Raw genomic sequence first — 19416 nt, 5'->3', positions numbered from 1 at the left:
AAGTTACTATATTATCATTTTTACAATTTTCTTAAACTGTGATTAATATACTTTAAAATGTGGTGAATATTTTGTAGCCATTTCTAAATTAATTTATTATTTTGACCTTTTGGCTTATCTATAAGATTAGGATTAGCCCACGTTACAATTCATTTTGGTAATATTATTGCTACTTTTTTATAGTTCTTTTTTATTCTTTTTTTTATTTGGAGATCTATCTTACCCACATCCTCTTGCTTCCATATGCATATGTTCTAATGGATTAATTATGGATCTTATTTTCTTTTTATTCTGTTTTAAAATAAAGAGAAAAATTCTAATGTAATTATTTCATTTTTTATTTTTATTTATTAAAATTAAATCTATTTTCTCTTCCCTTCGTATCCTACAAAGTACAACTTTTTTAAAGCTCATTTTTTCTAGTTTTTAAAATTTGTTTGATTTTTTAAAATCACTCATGGAATATAATAAAAGAAGAAAGCTATATATAGGCTTAACTACTTGACTCATAATCCATGGTTGGGACTGTATTTTGGATAATTTGATTATCGTCATTGTTGACGCCTCTGTGATTTTGGAACGTTCAAAAGAGACGATGTAGTTTGAATAAAAAAATTATTTTTAATTATATATAGAGATAACAATCCGTTAGTTTTTAATTTTTTTTTATTATTATAAAATAAAACATACAACAGTTATGTCCTCCATTTTATGAGCAAAAGAAGAGATTACTTTGTATTATTTTTTTTATGTTTTGAATGTTTATTATTATATAAATTGTAGAAAATCTAAAAATGAGGACAAAGAAGGGTCAAGGAGAAAAGCGAAGAAGTGACAGATTACGGTCTTCTGAATACACTAGTTCAAAAAAACCATTGTCAACAGGTGTCCAAACTCTTCAGACGAGGTATTCGTATATATTTTTTCAAGGATTTTCCTAAGTATAACAAAGTTGTACATTTTTATAACTTAGTGTATGGTTCATTACAGGATATAACAGAACATATAATGGCCATAGGGTCAGGAGGAAAAAAAGAATTTCCACAATCATCCAATAAGAGGAGGATGAAGGACCCTCCAAAGGAAGAACCAACCATACAGAAAAAGCCAAGAATAAAAAGCATGGTAAACATGCTTATTAACATTTATGTTCTCCTATTTTCTAATGAATACGAAGAGATTTTTTGAAGTTGTGCACTGTGTAGGTTTCATTAAGTCGAATAAAGAGAGCGAAATATATAGAAGAAAGTGAAGAAGAGGTAAGTGTTGTAGCTTGTTGTAATTGAATTAATAAACATGAACAAACTTGTCTAATTTAATAATCAAAAGAGAGTGAACAGGAAAAGACTGAGAGTCTGGAAAACAAAAAAGGAGAGGACGATATAGATCAAGAGTGGCAAGCGGATACCATAGCAAACGAAAAATCAAAATCATCCACAAAAGAGACGAGTGAAAACACTAAGCAATCCATGAATTATAAGAAGAGACAAACGAATACAAAAAAAAAGGGAAGAAGGTAACTGTATATAAATTAGATAACTGCAACCTCTTTATCTTAATGTATATTAGTTATACATGTAACAAAATTGAAAAAACAGGTAAAAACGGCAAAGATAGGAATAAAAGCAAAAAAGGACTGAAGAAGAAAGGGAAAAGCACCAATAAGGGAAGAAAGGGTTGAGGCACGTGTGATGTTGTACTGTATTTTAGATGGTACGAGTCTTTGGAATTTGCTATATATATGGTAATTGTAATTTATGTTTTATTTTAGATGGAACGGTATGAAAATAATGTAATACAATTACAGTGTATTTGTATTACGTTTTATATTGTGATTAGTTATTGATTTTGATGTACTGAGTCTTGTATATTATATAATTAGAATACATAGAATTTGGGATAATATGTTGATCGTTATGTAATCATTATAGGAATATGTATAATAGTTTACTGCAATTACAGTGTATTTGTAGATTATGGAACATGCTAACTTATATTTTGGATTTTACTGCGTTGTATTTCATTATTGTGATTGTCATTAACCTAAATATAACTACTCATCACTATTAGGAGTCGGTATACTTGATGTCCCACCAACGGTGGACTGAACCTTTAAGAATAAACCTCTAGACAAAAGCAACATAATAGATAAAATCAAACAAAATCTTGGAGAAAGACTGACAGCTAGATTTAGTACTGAGGGACTATTCAACCATTTTCTGAAATTTTTCATAACAACCTAGTCATCTCAATTACTCATGCACCTCATTCAACGTATGTGCAAGCCCAAATCAACCATCCAACTACATTTCCTGATATGGGGTAGGGTACTTAAATTTGGGCTGACGGAATTTGTCTTGATTATAGACTTGAACTGCGAGAAAATATCATATGTTAATACAAAGGATATAAAGAGTGGAGGACGACTGAAAATGATTTATTTCGAGACCCGAAAATCAATAACAAGGCATTACTTGAACACTATGTTCAATATAAGTACAACTGGAACGGATACCGATAGGATAAGGATGACCAAATTGAGAGCTTTCTACTCCCACAACAAGAATCTTTGAGTATACAGTGGGATCATATTTTGATGGTAGACAATGGTGAATTATTTGATAGGTATCCTTGGGGGAGAGTTGCTTTTGACCTCCTCGTAGATTTCATGAATAGGGTTGTGACTAAGCAAGAGGCAAATAAGGATATCCATGGGAGGGTTCATTTTTCGATCTTAGTTTGGGCTTACGAGGTAATCCCAACCTTGATTACGTCATCAAACTTCTTGCTACAGCGAATCTCAAATGAAGTGCCTCAGATAATAAATTGGACAGCAGACACACACGCCATAATGGAAGGACCTACAACAGAAGGTCTGTGTTTCGTCAATGGTATGCAACTCATTTTACAACAGTTTTTATATGTAGATAATCACTTATAGTTATAACTTTTTTTTTCTTCTTGAAACAACTTGAACTATCCCTGATGCTCGCTACAACTGATGAAGTGAGCAAACCATACTTCGCACTGTTACTTCATGTTAAAAAATATGATTCTCAGAGAGGCCGAAGATGAGTTTACAAAGGGCCAACAAGCTGAACGTGTAGCTCACGTGTCACTTAGTAGAGGCATGCCCTCTACAAGCCAGCTTGATGGACTAGCCAAAGTTGTTGAAAGTATTAAACAAAGCCTGAAAAAAATGGAAAAAATTATGGAGGAGATGATTGGATTGTTCAAGACTGTGGAGGAGAAAATAGACAAAAAGTTTGAAGAACTATATGTCAACTTAAACAACATTGTTGAAGAGATCAAAAGGAAACAACCTATTTCTTCAGGTGCCCAAAAAGACAAACGAATATATGGTAAGCATAAGCTTTAAACTATAAGTTACTTCTCCGATTATGTGTATATGAAATAAACTTTGAAAATACACTATATTTGTAATTTAGGGAGCAAAGTCTTTTGAGAAGCACCTTGATAAGGTAGAGGAGGGAAAAGAAGAAGAGGACAAAGGAGAAGATGAAGGTGAAGACCTGAGCATGGAACCGATGTATCAAAAAGGCCTTGGCAAAAAGGACGACGATGAGGGAAGGGGAGGCGTTGCTAGAAGTGGGAGCCAAGGCTTCGAAGGGTCAGCTAGTAGACAACCGACATCAACAAAATCATAAACAATACCTCCCAAAATAAGGCAAAATGGAGATCAACTACCGTATAAGGAACTTTATAAAGTAAATATAATACTATATTGTGTTAAACAATTTAGAACACATGTTTGAAAGTAAACCGTGTACATAACTGTAAAGGCCACAAAGGATGCCGATGAAGAACTAAATGAGTTGATCAGGTCAATTGATGAAAGTATTATATACGATGAAATAAACAAAAAGAAAGAAGACAAAGTACAATTGGTATAGTGGATTGCTGATACTTAAGGATTATCAATTATTATTGCATTACATTTCCAACTCTGACTTATGTTCATCTTTTTTGTTGTTATATTGTCATCAAATTATTATTACATTATCATGTTATACTGTCATCAAATTGTGTACATCCTCTTATTGTGAAACATGTGTACCTGTTTGTTATTGTCACTTAATTGATTGGTTGATTATGGTGTGATAATTGATTGATTTTCCTAAAATAATGTCAATTTATTATTATGTTAAGTGAACTGTTTTATGGAAAAATGGTTAAATGCATAATTATAGGGATGTTACAATCTTAATATGTTATTGTTTTTATATCAAATGCACAATTTTAGGGAAGGATACAATTTTAAATTCAAATTTTGGAAAATTTTCAACTAAACTTTTAAAATCAAATGATAAAATAAATATTTATTACTATATATATAATCCAAAAACAATGAAGGATAAATATGAAAAATTGTGTATTTGTATGATATAATAAAATATTTCTAAGAATTAAACAAACCTCATGAAACGTACAATGAATAAATTATACTATCAATCATTTTATTGATAACAAAAAGAGCATGAATTAAATTATACATATTAATAAAAGTAAATTGATAATTATTTGATTTGAAACCTACAAATCTCAAAATCGGATATAAATTGAAGACATAAATCTAGGAGATGTTGATTAGATGAGATCAATCTCGAAAATAAATATTTGTTTAATATTTTTATGAAACTGAATGATTTGCAAATGCACTGTACTCGTGGTTCTGAGTTATATTTCATTATTTTAATTTGTACAAATACACTTTATCTGATAAAAAAGTTTATCTGATCAAAAAGAGTTTCTGACTATGAAAGGTAAAATTGGCTGAAAATTTATCAAAAAATATCTACTTAAGACGGTTATGCTACAAATCAAAATAGTTTTTAGATTTGTTGTTTTTCGAATTGTTATCTATTATTTCGTCATTCTCACGATTTTGTCCTTTTGTTACGTGACTCGTTCTAACCTTGGGCTTGCTTTGGTTTATGGTGTCCTAATGTATTGGGCCAACCCATGTGTAGGTCGGCCCATTGCGAATTCTTGTATGTTAACTCTAAATATTAGTGGAAAAGTAATACTAGGGTATCGACTTCTTCTATTCATTATTTGACATGTTAAATGATGATTTATTAATTTATTTAATAGAATTTTAGTACTATTTTCACCTTTTTTTTTTATCCAATTTATTAATTTATTTAATGGGTTGCATGTGATGACTATGTAAGATGAATATAGTTTATGGAAAAAAAATCTAGTACTTTCGTATTCAACTCTTCTCGTACATTATTTGACATGAAATGAAATGTTTTTATCAATTTATCATATTTTTTTTTATGTTACTATTATGGTTAGTAATCAACGACTATGAAAAACATTCCTACTTTCTCAAATTTTTATAAATACAATTCAAAATTTATTTTTAATGTCTTTCTAAATAAAATACTTGAAAATGTATTCCAAACACACTCATAAATAAAATGATTGATATAATCAATAAACTTTGTTTCAATTATGGAGGAGTGAAAAAAAAACTCAAATTTGATCAACTAAAATATTCATACATATCATTGTGACTCTTGAAAAAGTAAGTAGACTCTCTTATTCCATTACAATACTTGGTATTAGAGTATTCGACTTAGTGTCTATCTTATATGTGTGGCCAAGTCATGTCACTCTCATATGCTTGTCTTCTTTTTTCATTTTTTTTTTATAGAGAATGAGGAATTTGAGATGGTTCTAAATGGTTTGAAAGATTCAAAATTAAATTGGAACTAATGGAACTAACCAACATTCTATAGATTGGAAGAGGAAACATCTCAAAACAACAAGTAATAGAGAAAAATAACTATTGAAGGAAAGTACCAACAATTTATATAGTGATTAGATCAAATGGAATATATATATATTAGGGATTCCTTCAAAAAAAATATATATATATAAACTCATACACTATGTTGGAGAATAAATTTCTTTTGGAATGTCAACTTTGAGGTTATCAAAAAGAGCATATAAATGTGAGGTTGTTGTATTGTTTACGTGTATATATCATCACTTTTAATTTTTTGGCCAACAAATGTGTATATATATCCAAAGTGTATATGATATTTTGAACTATTATGTTTTTATGTATCTCTCCTACATCAGGAGATTATCTTTTCTAGATTTGTTCAAGTTGTGAAAGAGACCATTCCTTCTTCTTCTTCTTTCTGCTTCATGTACAGAGATAATGACATTTTCTTTGTCACATTGTTTTCAACTTTAACCCTTTTCATTACTACAATATTACAACTAGGGTCCTTTATATGATTTCTCACTTCTCGATATTATCATGTTCAATAAATGGGAGCAATAATATGCATGTGAAGAAAATGGAATGATACGTTGATAATGTGAAAATTAGTTGGTAATAAGAAGAGTCACGTGTGTATCTTTAATAAAGATTATGAAGGTCTCTTATTTTTTGGATATATATATATATGATCTTCAACATATATGCTTCCTCAAAGTAATGTGTGCTTATTTGGATATATCATTCTTTTGATCTATATCAAACGTTTGTTTGGGACTTAATTTCATGAGCTATGATGTAGTGTGTACAAGATGAACATGAGGTTTCATTTTACAATTTTTCTAAAAACCAATGTACTTATTTTTCTTTAATAAGTACTTGAAAGTGATTCAATATCTAATTTTGCACTTTTCAACACATTTTCATACTATTAAAGTTGAATTTCAGTTATTAAAAATATTTGTTATGTGTTATTTGATTTTTTTAATACCATTTCAAAATCACACTCAAACTTGACGTGAAAACCCTTTAAAAGTTAATTTAAGATATATAGAGAGAGCATGATTTAAAACATGACATAAAAACTTCTAAAAATCGATACGAGACCAATAAAGATCAAATCAAACATGACATTAAAAAACTTCGAAAAAAGTCAATTTGATGGAGAGAAAATCTCTAAAAAGTTATATCGGAGGAAAAACGAGTTGGGAGATAGAACTAATCAAAGGTAGGAATCAAGAAAGGGACTATTTTTGTATCTCTTATTTGGTGCAAAGTTGACCTTCACACAATGAATTAATTTATTACTCCCCCATTATTTTTTGTATGCCCATAGAGCAATAATATTTGATAGTATTGCAAAGGTATGAATTTTTCTTCATCTCTCTTTCCTTTTTTGAATCCCTTTATTTGATATTTTTATTAATTATGTTGTGAAAATTAATATTTATTTGAAAATCGATTGTTTTATTATAAGAGTTGTTTTTAAATATAGTAAAGTGAATAAAATATTTACAATTATAACAAAAACTCATAATATATTAATAATAGATACTGATCAAATTCTTTATAATACTGACTTTAACAGACACATCAATGAAAGTCCATCATTGAAATTTTGTTATATTTATAAATAATTTCAGTTTAGTTTTCTTATTTAAAATAATTTTCTTTATTATTATTGACTCTATTAACTTAATTTTCTTTATTCAACAGTCGTCTTAATTATTAGCTTTATTGAAAAAAATAAAATATACCAAACAAATTAATGTTCATAAGAAGGAAAATAAACTCACGTATACACTAAAGCTCTTACATGTATGCTAAATTTATGTAAGTATTGTAATCTTAAGTGTGATTGAAATACATTATCGGGTGTTTAATTTAAGAAATGCAAAGAATATATAAGTGCCAAAAAATGATATTTTTATCATTTATTTCGATACAAATGTGCAAGAGTTTGAGATCAAACACTTTCCACCTCTTAGATACCATTTTTCTTAGTACAATAGAAATTCGAGATGAATTTTTAACCACATATCTCACAGTAGTAGCTAGGGCTACTATTGCTGATTTTGATCTTTTATTCATATAATTATGCTCGAGTTGACAATATTTATAATATATACATTTTTTTTGTATATAGATAGAAAATTCGAATCTTCAACCTTAAAAAAGAAATAGTATCTATACTTAATTGAATTAATTTGTATTAATCTTCTTAAAGTTTCAAAACTCAACAATTTTATCCCAAACATTTTTAGCTAAGAAGTCGCCTAATTTTTATTAGAAAATTTCTTAATTTGTGTAATTGAACTTGTGCAATTACTAAGTTTTCAAATTTAGAATGTGTAGCAAAATCAGTCAAGTTTTCGTCAAAGTGGAAGCTTAACTAAGCAGTAATTGACATGATAAGAGTAAATGTTTGAATTACTTTGTTATCGACTTTTTATTTGAATTACTTTTCTAGAAAACAAAGGAAGAAAGGACACAACGACGACGAAAACAAAGTGGCAAACGCCCGTGTAGTGATGATAGGAATCAAAGGTACTACGAGAAGATTGGAGGGAGAAAATTGTTTTTAAATGAAAAAATAAGTGTAGTGATGAATGGTAAAGGTGAATATAAAGTTATAAAAACGTACGATTTTTAAAGATAGAATCAAACTCAGTTCCATGATACTTTATGGATAGATGTATAATTTTTTATTTATCGATTACGTATTAAAAAGTTTAGATGAACAAGAATAATTAAATTATTTAAACAATTATTGTAGGGTATAAAATACAACCTTTGTTTGACAAATTATTACTAAAAGGAATTTTCATTTCCTTTTTTTTTTTCATAACAAATATTAATTTCCCAAACATTATTTACGATTTTGCCCCCTAATCGACAGTCAAAGAAAACGACATCGGTTCCCCTAACCCCTAATTCTTTTGTTCATTTCGTCTTCTTCTCCGTCTACTTGTTGGGGCTTTTATTCCAATTTACATTAACGTCATCTCCCATCTTTCACTTACGAAAACCGCCAAAAAGCTTTCAGATTTGTGATCCAGAGAACAAATGGCCCCTCGCCAGTTGTTGAAGTCATTAATATGTCCATTCTTGAGGAAGGCCCACGTCGATTTGGCTTGTCGCCGTCGTCACCGTTGCCGTTGCAGTTCCTGTATGACTTTTCTTAATGGTATTTGTTGTTGTTCTTGCATTAGCTGCAGCTTCTGTTTGAAAAGATATATAGGAATTTGTTGTTATGTTGAAAAGAGAATCTTCCATATTGAATATGGGGTGAAATACTAATTATGGTTGGAATGACCACCAACCATTTGTGAAAATGCCACAGTGAGAATTTTGTGGTGGGAATTGAAAATTTACCTCTCAGAGCTGTGAAGCCAGTGATTTTTTGTCTCGTCTCGTCGTCCATTCTGTCGTAGTGATGCTGTAAGGCTTGTAGGACTCTCACGGGTATTAGTACAGTGGAGCAGCCTGAGATAGGGAGAAGGTGGGGAAAAGGGCAAATTTGCTTTAGTGTTTTTGCCTTGTGAAGGAAGACAACATATCTATCTACCCATTGAAAAATTTAACTGTAGCGGGGAATGCAAGTGGTTTAACGATTCAACTGGGTGTCGTTTTCAGCCACCTCCTTTTGACCCCAAAACGGCTAGGCTTAAAGAGATGGATGAAGATTCCATCAAAGTAGCGGACAAATTTGGTTGGGCCAACCGTGTATGGTTGAAGGCCTGATAGATTCAGAGTGCATATGGGAGGACACGGAATCTCTATGAATCCGAAGAAAGAGAAGGGGGATAAAAAAAATTTAAAAAAAGGAGGAAAAGTCCAAAAATGCATCACGAGTAATGGTTTGAATGGCAATTCATTGATGGAAAAATCCCAACTAACGGGGTTAGCTAGTAAACCCGAATTGAAAAGGATGTAAAAAAATTAGCTATCTATTGAATGAAAGGAGAAAGTACCCTTTTTCTTCGGCGGCTGTGGTGGCTGTGGACATGGAGCTGGACGGTTGTAGTTCACATGGCGAGGTAAGAAAACGCCAGTCCCTGATGGCCCTACTGATTTTGCCCCTGAATTTGCTTGTAACGAGCTTCCTTGAGCTTGCTTGACTTGTGTGGTGCCTGAGCCTTTTTGCTTCATGAACTGCTGCTGCTGTTGGTTCTGCCTTCGTTTCTGATTCTACAAGGAGGGTTGAGTTTTGAATCAGCAAAAGGGATATGAGAAGAAAAAGAAAATTAAGAAACAGGGGAGATTTGGGGGGATTTGATTCTCATCTCACTTTGGGAGTTCTTGATTGGTCCTTGGAAGAGGAAGATCCTGTTTCTCCTATTTGGGTGCTTGTTTGGATTGATTTACCGTTTATGCTCACTTTCTTCATCTTCTCCAATTTGCTAAAAACGTTGTGTGAAATGTCTAGCTCTCCACACTCTTCAACTACCGGCGTTGATGGAGGCGATGGCTCCTTCGACGGCCCTTCTGGACTTCCGTGGCTACTCCCAGTGCTAGAGCCTAAAGGTGACCACAGCGTTGAAATTGGCGAACCAGACAAACCCCATGACTACCATAAACAAAACACACCCACAAAATCAAGAAAAACAGAGAAGGAACAAAGAATTTGACAAACACCCTGAAATCTCTCACTCCTTGATAAATTCAATACCTTGTTCTGAATCTCAGATTGAAAACTTGTAGTGGATGAGTTATCATCATCTTGAAGCATGTACTGAGCCATCCGTCGACTCAACTCCGCCGTGTAATCGTCGCCATCGTTCTCTCCGTCATCTCTATCACTTTCGATTTCATAGGAACCAATCTCAGATTCAACTGGTGAATTAAAGCTGAGAAATGAATCAGACCGTCCAAAATAGCTTGGCCAACTATCTCCTTCAAAGGGGTTCTGCTGCATATCCCATGCTCAATCTGAAACTTAGAGTTAAACTTCAACTCTCTGCCTTCTTGGTCTGCCGCCATGGCCGCACCTTGGTGCTGACACAGAGTGAGAGAGAGAGAGAGAGAGAAAAAAAACAACAGAAAGAAAGAGAGAGAAAGAGATTGAAATTTGGAAATTTATGCGCCGTAGGTTTGGACTTTATAAAGAGTAAAGGAGAGAGGGACCTATAAAACAGGGAGTTTAGAGTAGTCCATGAACTACGGACTTCAATGAATATTTTAAATGTACAGTTGCAAAATAGCCATTTGGAGGGGGATGGTCAATCCGCTTGTCGCCGGCCGCCAAGCGCCGCCGTGAGGTTAATTGGGGTTGGAGTGTTATGGTGCTTCATAGAAGCAAAACCTGTCATATGTTAAACTTATAGTATCCATCAAGAGTTGGGGCTTTTGGATCCCTCTTGGCCTCTACTTTCACTTTCATTGGATTTCTTTCCTATCTGTTTCCCTTTTTTTTTAATTATCTAAAACAGTATTTAGAGTTTATTGGGATTAAAAAAATAATTTTAAATTAATTATTTTGTTTCATGCTAGAAAAGATAAAATAATTGAAAAGTAAAAGAATTTATGAATTTATTTTTATTGATGCTTTAATTGAAAATTTTCTAAATTGACAAGATCAATTATATTATTATTTTTAGGCAAATTCGGAACATTTTGGATATGAAAGTTTTTAAGTAAAAATATAATTTGAAATCATTTTAGATTTTATAATGAAAAAACTCCCAGATGATAGGAGTCTGTGGACAAAAATAATAATAAATAAATTAGTCCTCGAGACTAAATTTAAGATTTATTGAAATTAGAACTAAAATTGGATGAAACCTACTATAACCGTATTGGATTTTAACCAACTTTTAAAATCTATATTCTAATACACTTACAAACCTTTTTATTTTTTTAAAGGAAATTATTATAAATGACTAACAAGTAAAAATATTTACAAAATATAGCAAAATTCTATACTCTATTAGTGTTTATAAGCACAGTGATAGACACTAATAGAAACATGTTAGTATTAAATATTTTGGTTCACTTATTTGAAAATATCTCTTTAAAAAATATCAGTATCCTTTCAAATGTTGCAATATTACTCTTAATCATTCATAACTTTCGAGGATGTGAGGGGAATGAATTTTTTATCTTGAAGTGAGTAATACAATATCTATGGTATGATATTTTGACAATACTTTATATATATATATAAAAGAGGTAAAGTTCAAAAAAATTTACTTATTTTAATTTTTTTGGTAAATGGCCTTTAAGAATAAGATAAATTATTGAACTTTATTACCTCTTGTGATATTGACCTTTAATATGTTGTTTTTATCAAAGGATTTATTGCATTGGTGCTTTTCAAAAAGAAAGAAAGAAAATATAAGAAATTGTATAGTTATTATACTCATTCAATTGATATAGACATTGTTGATTTATGATTTAATTCTTCACATAAACACTTTTCTCATTGTTTTGATTTTGTTTTTTTTTTTAATTACTTTTAAAATTTTCAAAAAAAAAATTTGATTTCTAAAAATTTAGGTTAAATGTTTTCAATGAAAATAAAAATTTCTGGTAGAATATGAGGATAAAAAAGCATCTAAAACCTAACCTTGTGAGATTGGGAGGTGGGAACAGAGTGAAACGAAGTTAATATTCTTCGAAAATCAAGTTTTCGTTTTCAGTAACTATTTGTTTTTTTTTTATCGGTCAAATATTATGAATTTAGTATATGAACTTTCAATTTGTCGTCTATTTTCTATGAACGTTTCTATTTATCAAATTTATTCTAAAATTTATTTTATAAAGAAAGTCAAATATGTATTGAACATAAAATTAAAAAATTAGACTTTATTAGACATTACATATAAATTTTTACGACATAAATGAATTTTTATTTTATAATATTTTTAAGAATTAATATTGAATGTTCAAGAACAGGTCAAATAGAGTTTTTTCAAAAATAGAAAAATCCATAAACTATTTACACTCTATAGAATAAAATCACTAAAATACAAAATTTATTACACTTCATTTTTCTTTAAAGTGTAAATATTTTACTTTTTGTAATTTCCCTATTGAAAAATTGGAGGACTAAAGTCACAAATTTAAATAATATAGCCTTGCCCAATAAACTTATGGATTAATTTTCTTTTTCTTTTTAAAATTATGTTTTAAACACAACTTTCAACTTTTAATTATTAGTATTAGTTTCTTTTGTTTGTTAATAATGTGATCTTACAATAAGTCGTTTAGGAAAATAAATCAGATAATTTGACACTCACTGGAAATAGTTTTTAAAAAATTCTCAACTTTATTCTCTAACTAATAACTCAAATGTTTACTTAAAGAAAAAGATGAAAAATATTAAGAACAAATTGTCAATTCTAAAAAAGTCAAATGATTATCCAACTCAACTTAAAAGTTTTCTCTATCCTCTTTAAATCTAATCTCACCTCCAAAACGGAACTTTAAAAGGTTACCCAAACTTTAGGTATAAATATTAATGATTGAATGTGATTTAAATTGACAATAAAAGTTAATATACAATAATTATTGATATGGAATTTTGACCATATGGCCTCTCCTATAGAAAAAAAAGAAAATAGATCAATTTTTCTAAAAGAAAAAAAAGAAAAAGGAATGAAGGTCTCTTCATGTTGTCATTAAGAATACCCATTTTGTAGTACCAAAACCAACACATTATACCAAACATTGCATGGTGGGAAGTTGAAGAGAAAGTTTGACAGTTTTTTTTTTTTTTTACATATTTAAGCAATTTCTTTCTTTATTTATTTTATATTCTCAATAGAAAGAAAAAAAGTTAAAGAAATTAAAAACTAAAAATAGTATTTTATCTAATAAAATATGTTTTGGAAGTCAACATTTGTAGTTGTAATTCTAACTACTTCCCATTAACGACTAATAATTTGACCAAACTCAATTATTGAAAAAAAGAAGAAAAAAAGTGGGTTTGATGAACATTATTGTATTTTAATAGAAATTGATTTTTCTAAAGGTTTTTGTTAAGCTTTTAATATTGTAATGTCTCGTACGTTTAGGAGAGAGGGACTTTGGTGAACTGAGATTGCATCCGAATGAGAGGGATGATCTTGTGTACACAGGAAAGTAGGGTTAAGAAAATACTTGAAGAGAATTGAAAGTTATTAAATAATGTACCAACAAATGTTCAATATTCATAAGAGTTTTAAAGTTAATCGTACTTAGTTTGGAGAAATATATACTATGTTGGTTGAATTCCTCAAAATTTTTCGAAGAAGCATGTGAGTGAGGAGAAAGCATGCATGTTGAAAGAATTCAAGTTGGTTTGTGGAGACAAATTTTATTATTGCAAGCGTTAGAGAGAAGTAAGAATGTGTCTAGTAGTCCAAGTTGAGAGAAATGTTGGGATCATCATGTGTGCTAAATACGAATTTTGAACCCTAATTAGAATTTTGATCCTGAAAACGTTGCAGGAATGTTTGGTGTAGAAGTCGACAAAAGGAAATTAAGATGCGACCCCAACGTGACTGCAATCAAAGGCAAGGCAAGGCAAGGAGTAGTTTGTAGTAGAGATTAGAGCATCATAGAAAGATTTTCCCACAAAGTTGTAATGCACATGTTAAGGAAGAAAACAAATTTATCAACATAAAGTTTGACAACATGATAAATTGTGGCATCATCAAATTTAAACCTAATCCATAAATTTAGATTAATTAGTCTTGGAAAGTTGTTTTTATATTTTCATGACCCACCACTCCAAGTTCTTTAACACTTCATTCGAAAGAAGAAAAATGGTAAAAACCTCTTTATCTCCATGAAAAGGGTAGAGGGTATTTACGATAAGAAGTAGAATAGTGAGAAGTAAAAAAATTATGAAGTACTCGGATCCACCAATTTTATCGACCAAGCAAAAAGTAGAATTCATCCCTCCTAATTTCCAATTTAAATTAGATTGGATTCCAAAAGTAAATAGCGTGCAGTGTCTACAATTATTTATAATATACACTTAGTTACAAGAAAAATTGCATTATATGACAAAAACATGTAGAAAAAAATAACCCATGATACCTCATTTTTCTATATTGTGAATATGACAAATATGACAAGTAATTAGTAATATCAAACAGCTATCATAGAGTTCTTTTAAATTTACTACTTTTACAATTTAGAAAATATAGTGACATAGATCCTATTATCATAAGAAAAAAAAAAAATTTGCAAGCACCTCTAACTATAATACTCATAATTTCAAGTGCTTAATTCAAAAGACAAATTCTTTTAGAAAAAAAAATTAAATTGCTTAGCAACCATTCAAAATAGTTTTGGAAACGTATTTTAAACACAGTTCATTAGAAGTATTTAAACAAAAATGTTATTTTTTAAATACTTAAAATCAAAACAGGCTTAGATTATTACAACTTGTGAACTATAATAATCATTAATGGGATGCTCCAAAACTGTTTCGTTGGTGTGCTCAATTGATATTTTTCTTAATTAAGTTTAGGGTTTATTTTTTAATATCATTAAGCCTAGCTACTTTGTTACATTATTTTGATTAATCTAAACTATTTAGTGTTGTTGTTTATATTTTGAGTTCTCTTTTGTTTATTATAATAATTACAAGTTAATCTCTCGTTTTAGGATTCAATCATAGGATGCCCTAAGAAGGAAACTATGTCCCCACCTTCTTAATTATATTTTTATGCATTTAACCTCAACACTTTGACCGTTATGCTTTTATGTTGATTCTTAACTTTTATTTAATTTAATTTCTAGCTCATCAATTTCCCCCTACCTTACCTTCTTCAGATTCAATTTTCAACAGGTTCGATTCAACACGATTTTTCATAAATGCAATCTACCGAAAGTTACAACTTAGTTTTCCTTTTTCTTTTTTTTTTTATCCGAACAAGTGTTGAACTTGACTCACGATTTAAAGTGTCGATTAGGATAGGTTGTCGAAACATTTCAGTCGTATTCTACTTGATTTGTATAGATAGCCATATTTGAATTTCCTTTTTCTTTTAAATGTAAGTTGTAATAATACTAATATCAGTATCTATTCTAGCGGTAAGATTGTCATCTAGCTCTTTTTAGACCTAATTTCAAATCCCGCTTCTTTTTTTCACTGAATTATAAAATTTTGTCAACAAAATTTTTGGATCTGTCACTGCTTTTACATTTATCTTTTGCCTCATGTTTTCAATGTTAGAAAACTTTGTTTTCTCAAAATTCGATACTTGGAATAGTTCGATTTTATACTTTTTTTTTCTTCTAGTAATGCGTATTTGTACCGAGGTAACTTTATCTCGACACCCATCATAAAATCATATGATAGGGTTTGGACCTTTATGTCAACTATTTTTTCTTTATAAAAATTGAACTCGTAGATCTTTTTTTTGTACCTTTTTTTGTTGAACTTTTTCATTTCTTTTGAACACTTTTTTTTAAGAATACTATGGGACTCGTATTGATAAAGTTGTGGAAGGAATAAGATTCATTTTGTTTTTAAGAATGATTCTTAAATTCAAGCAGTGGTCATACTAATTGATTCTATTCATTTTATAAAAGAAAACCACAATGGATGAAATACATAATTTTGATTCATATTTTGTTTTTAGTAAAAATCAGTCTTTAATTTTTTTGAAAAGAATATAAACATCATAATTGTGAGATTCAAAGATAGTTTCATCCAAACAATTATAAAATTCAAATAGATTTTTTTTTTTTTTTGGCCTTTTCTATTGTTAAATTATCAATGGTGAGCACATGAATATTTGATTTAAAAGAAATCAATTTCAATTTATCCTTAAAATTCTTTAAAATAAAATTTATTGTCTTCTCTTCTTCAACACTTACACTCTTAATTAATCATATTCTTAGCTATTACTTTCCACGTTCGGTGTTGATGTCTACTAATTAATTCAAGAGAGTCACAATTAATTATTTTCGTTGATTTTTTATCACCCATTAAAATCAATTTTAAAGTTTCATTCACAATTATTTCAAAGCTAACAGAAAAAACATACTAAAATTAACAAAATAATGATGATAATAATAATAATTATTATAACTTCTCTTTTAACTGATTTTTGAACTCCATAATTAAGGTAGTCTTTTATATTATTATCACATAGCATAAAGTTGAAAATCCAAAAAAGTATATGTTCTAGTGCTCATAATATATATATATGTGTGTGTGTTAAAATGATAAAAGATGTTGCAATCATTTTTTAAAATTGAGTACCTAAGGTTTTTAGGTTAGAGTTGAATGTCCAAATCTTTGAGTTTGGACAACTAATTTATAAAGGACGGAGTTACTTTTTGTAATAATAATATGTACTTAATAGCTAAATGATAGAGAATAAAGTACATAGTGTAAATTGAAAAAAGAGGGCATTAGATAGAGCTTAGTGTGTACAAATAATTAATTCTAATAACTTTATAGAATGACATATATATATATATACATATAAATGTCCTAGAATATAAGTACATGAATATAAGTACATGTGTGTATGGAGGAGTACTAGAAACTTCTCTTATTTATTGTCATAAATAAACGATATATGATTCTATATAACAATTTGATGGATTCGGCAACCTTACCACCCTAACCCTAAATATCAACGTTGAGTTTTGTAAAAAAAGAAAAATCAAATTGCAAGTTAAATCATAAAAGTAAAGACAAAATCTAGAGTAGATATGGAAGAATTATGTATAAACTCGTCCAATTGAATAAAACACTTCTTTCAAATTTACAAATGTTAAAATATAAATACTCTTGAATTGTTATAACATGCATTATAATACAATTAGTAAAGAGTACTATCCTCTCGAAATATCATAACAATATTCATATAAATTAAACGTTTTTATATATTGTTTGGTATGTCTAAAACGTTTCGAGACAACTAAGGGAGATTGTTGTTTTGTAAAAATATAAAATTGATTTTTCTAAATTAAAATTAAAGTTTCCCATTAGCCTAATCAACATCCAAATTGTTGGTTGGTAATGTTCATGGTGTGTAGAAGAATCTATTTGCAAGTCAAAGTGGCCATTGCTAATGATCCAATTTAATTTTGAACACTTTCTTACTTTTATGTACCTTTTTCTTCTCTTTGTATTAATTAGTGGTTAAGCTAATTCTTTGAGAAAATGGGGTTTCCTTTTTTTGGCCCTTTGTGTTATTTCCACACGCCCACTATCTTTTTTAGCAATGGTCAATATAATGAACCACTAACTAAAATTAAAAGATTTGGCTATAAAAGTTAGCCAATCAACCTTGAGTATACTATTCTATTCATTTAATCGTTAAACAATGATAGTGTTTCGAGAATTTTAAATATTCAATTTTGTTACAATATGATGTCTATGAGTTTTTGTCGTGTGTATCTTAGGTTTTTGGTTGTATATTTCACTTTATTTTTTAAATTCACGAATATACTTGATTGTGAACGTTAAGTGTTTGGATTTTCTTTTACGTAAAAGCCAATTTTATATTTCTTTGAATTATTTTGACTTGAAGAGATAGAGCCAAAAAGGATAAAATAAATATCAAGGGTAAAATCAAGATAGGATGAGTTGTACTCTGTCAGAATTTAAGTTTAATTGAAGTTTTGACCTAAAAGTAAATGACATGGCTAGATCCCGAAGAATAAGGTGGTTTTGTGAAACCTATAATTTCCTCGTTGAGTCTGCTTTTTGCAGGCCCTAGTCTATACCTTCTCTAGTTGTTGGTTTGGTTCCTTTTTCGTGAAAAAAAAAAAGAAAAGAAATCCTTGGTTTATTTTCTTATAAATACAACACTATAGATATATTTCTAGAACTTGTCTGGTAGTCATTGTAGATCAAAGTGTCTAAATGATCAATTGTTGTGTTGTTCAATTATCAATTTTTTAAAACACAAATTTATCTAACAAATCAATTATTCTGTTGTGCCACAACACTCTTAGCATACCAACATTTGTGAGAAAATATTGGAATGAAGAAGACTTTGCTCGAAAAAATATAATGACAAAAAAGAAGCATATGCCAAGAAAATCTATATTTATGAAGAGACACCTCCATCTTTTACAAAACACTCATGTCAAAACCATTTTTTTTTATCACAAAACAAGATATTTCAATTTAAAAAACCTTAACATGTTAATTGAAAAATAACCGTAAAACATTAAGTGGAAAAACAGTTACAAAACGTTTCAAACATATAAAAAAATTTAAATGGTGTTGGCTTCTTTGGTCGTTGTTAACCTCAAATTGATCAATTAATGATTTTAGTGTTCATGAAGAGTGTATTGTGTAGCGCTCAAACAACGATTCACACATAATTTCAATGACTCAATGTTATATGCCCGAAACAAGAATGTGGCAAACAGAGAAATTGAGAATGTGGCACATGGCAAGTGGATGGTCAAGAAGCCACTTGCACACATGTCTAATGATGTGGCAGCTCCAATGGCAGAATTGATGACATGGCATATGATGTGGTGAAATGTGGCCCTATAACATTTCTAAACATGGGATAGAATAATATATAAATATATACACAAACACACAAGAGAAAATTTAGAAAGAAAAAAAAAACTCAACAGTCAAAAGCTTAAAGCTTAAAACTTAAATATTAATTTATTTCAATTAATGAAATGTTGAGATGTGTCCAACCAATAAAGTAATATATTATTATTGGTTGAACAAT

At 29.5% G+C, this 19416-nt stretch overlaps 1 protein-coding gene across 1 annotated transcript; it reads right to left on the bottom strand.

Annotated features, from left to right (window-relative positions):
• Window positions 1–8495: 8495 nt before the first annotated feature.
• Window positions 8496–11059, bottom strand: LOC101214739. Its single transcript, XM_004145229.3, has 5 exons — window positions 10431–11059; window positions 10050–10328; window positions 9733–9949; window positions 9134–9244; window positions 8496–8979 (listed from the first exon to the last, which is right to left on the bottom strand). The coding sequence occupies exons 1-5, from the start codon at window positions 10674–10676 to the stop codon at window positions 8852–8854; spliced, it is 981 nt and encodes a 326-aa protein (XP_004145277.2). The 5' UTR covers window positions 10677–11059; the 3' UTR covers window positions 8496–8851.
• Window positions 11060–19416: the final 8357 nt, after the last annotated feature.

This window comes from Cucumis sativus, chromosome 1, assembly GCF_000004075.3.
Source record: "Cucumis sativus cultivar 9930 chromosome 1, Cucumber_9930_V3, whole genome shotgun sequence".
NCBI lineage: Eukaryota > Viridiplantae > Streptophyta > Magnoliopsida > Cucurbitales > Cucurbitaceae > Cucumis > Cucumis sativus.
Note: the sequence above shows the minus strand (reverse complement) of the source record. Positions and strands in the feature narration are given on the sequence as shown.

Bases quoted from the DNA above. Each gene is read 5' to 3' on its own strand.
- LOC101214739 (XM_004145229.3), bottom strand. From the start codon at position 10,676: ATGCAGCAGAACCCCTTTGAAGGAGATAGTTGGCCAAGCTATTTTGGA. The intron at 10,329-10,430 runs GTATTGAATTTA...TGTTTATGGTAG, and splicing joins AATCTGAGATTCAGAACAAG to TCATGGGGTTTGTCTGGTTC. The intron at 9,950-10,049 runs GTGAGATGAGAA...CCCTCCTTGTAG, and splicing joins ACCAATCAAGAACTCCCAAA to AATCAGAAACGAAGGCAGAA.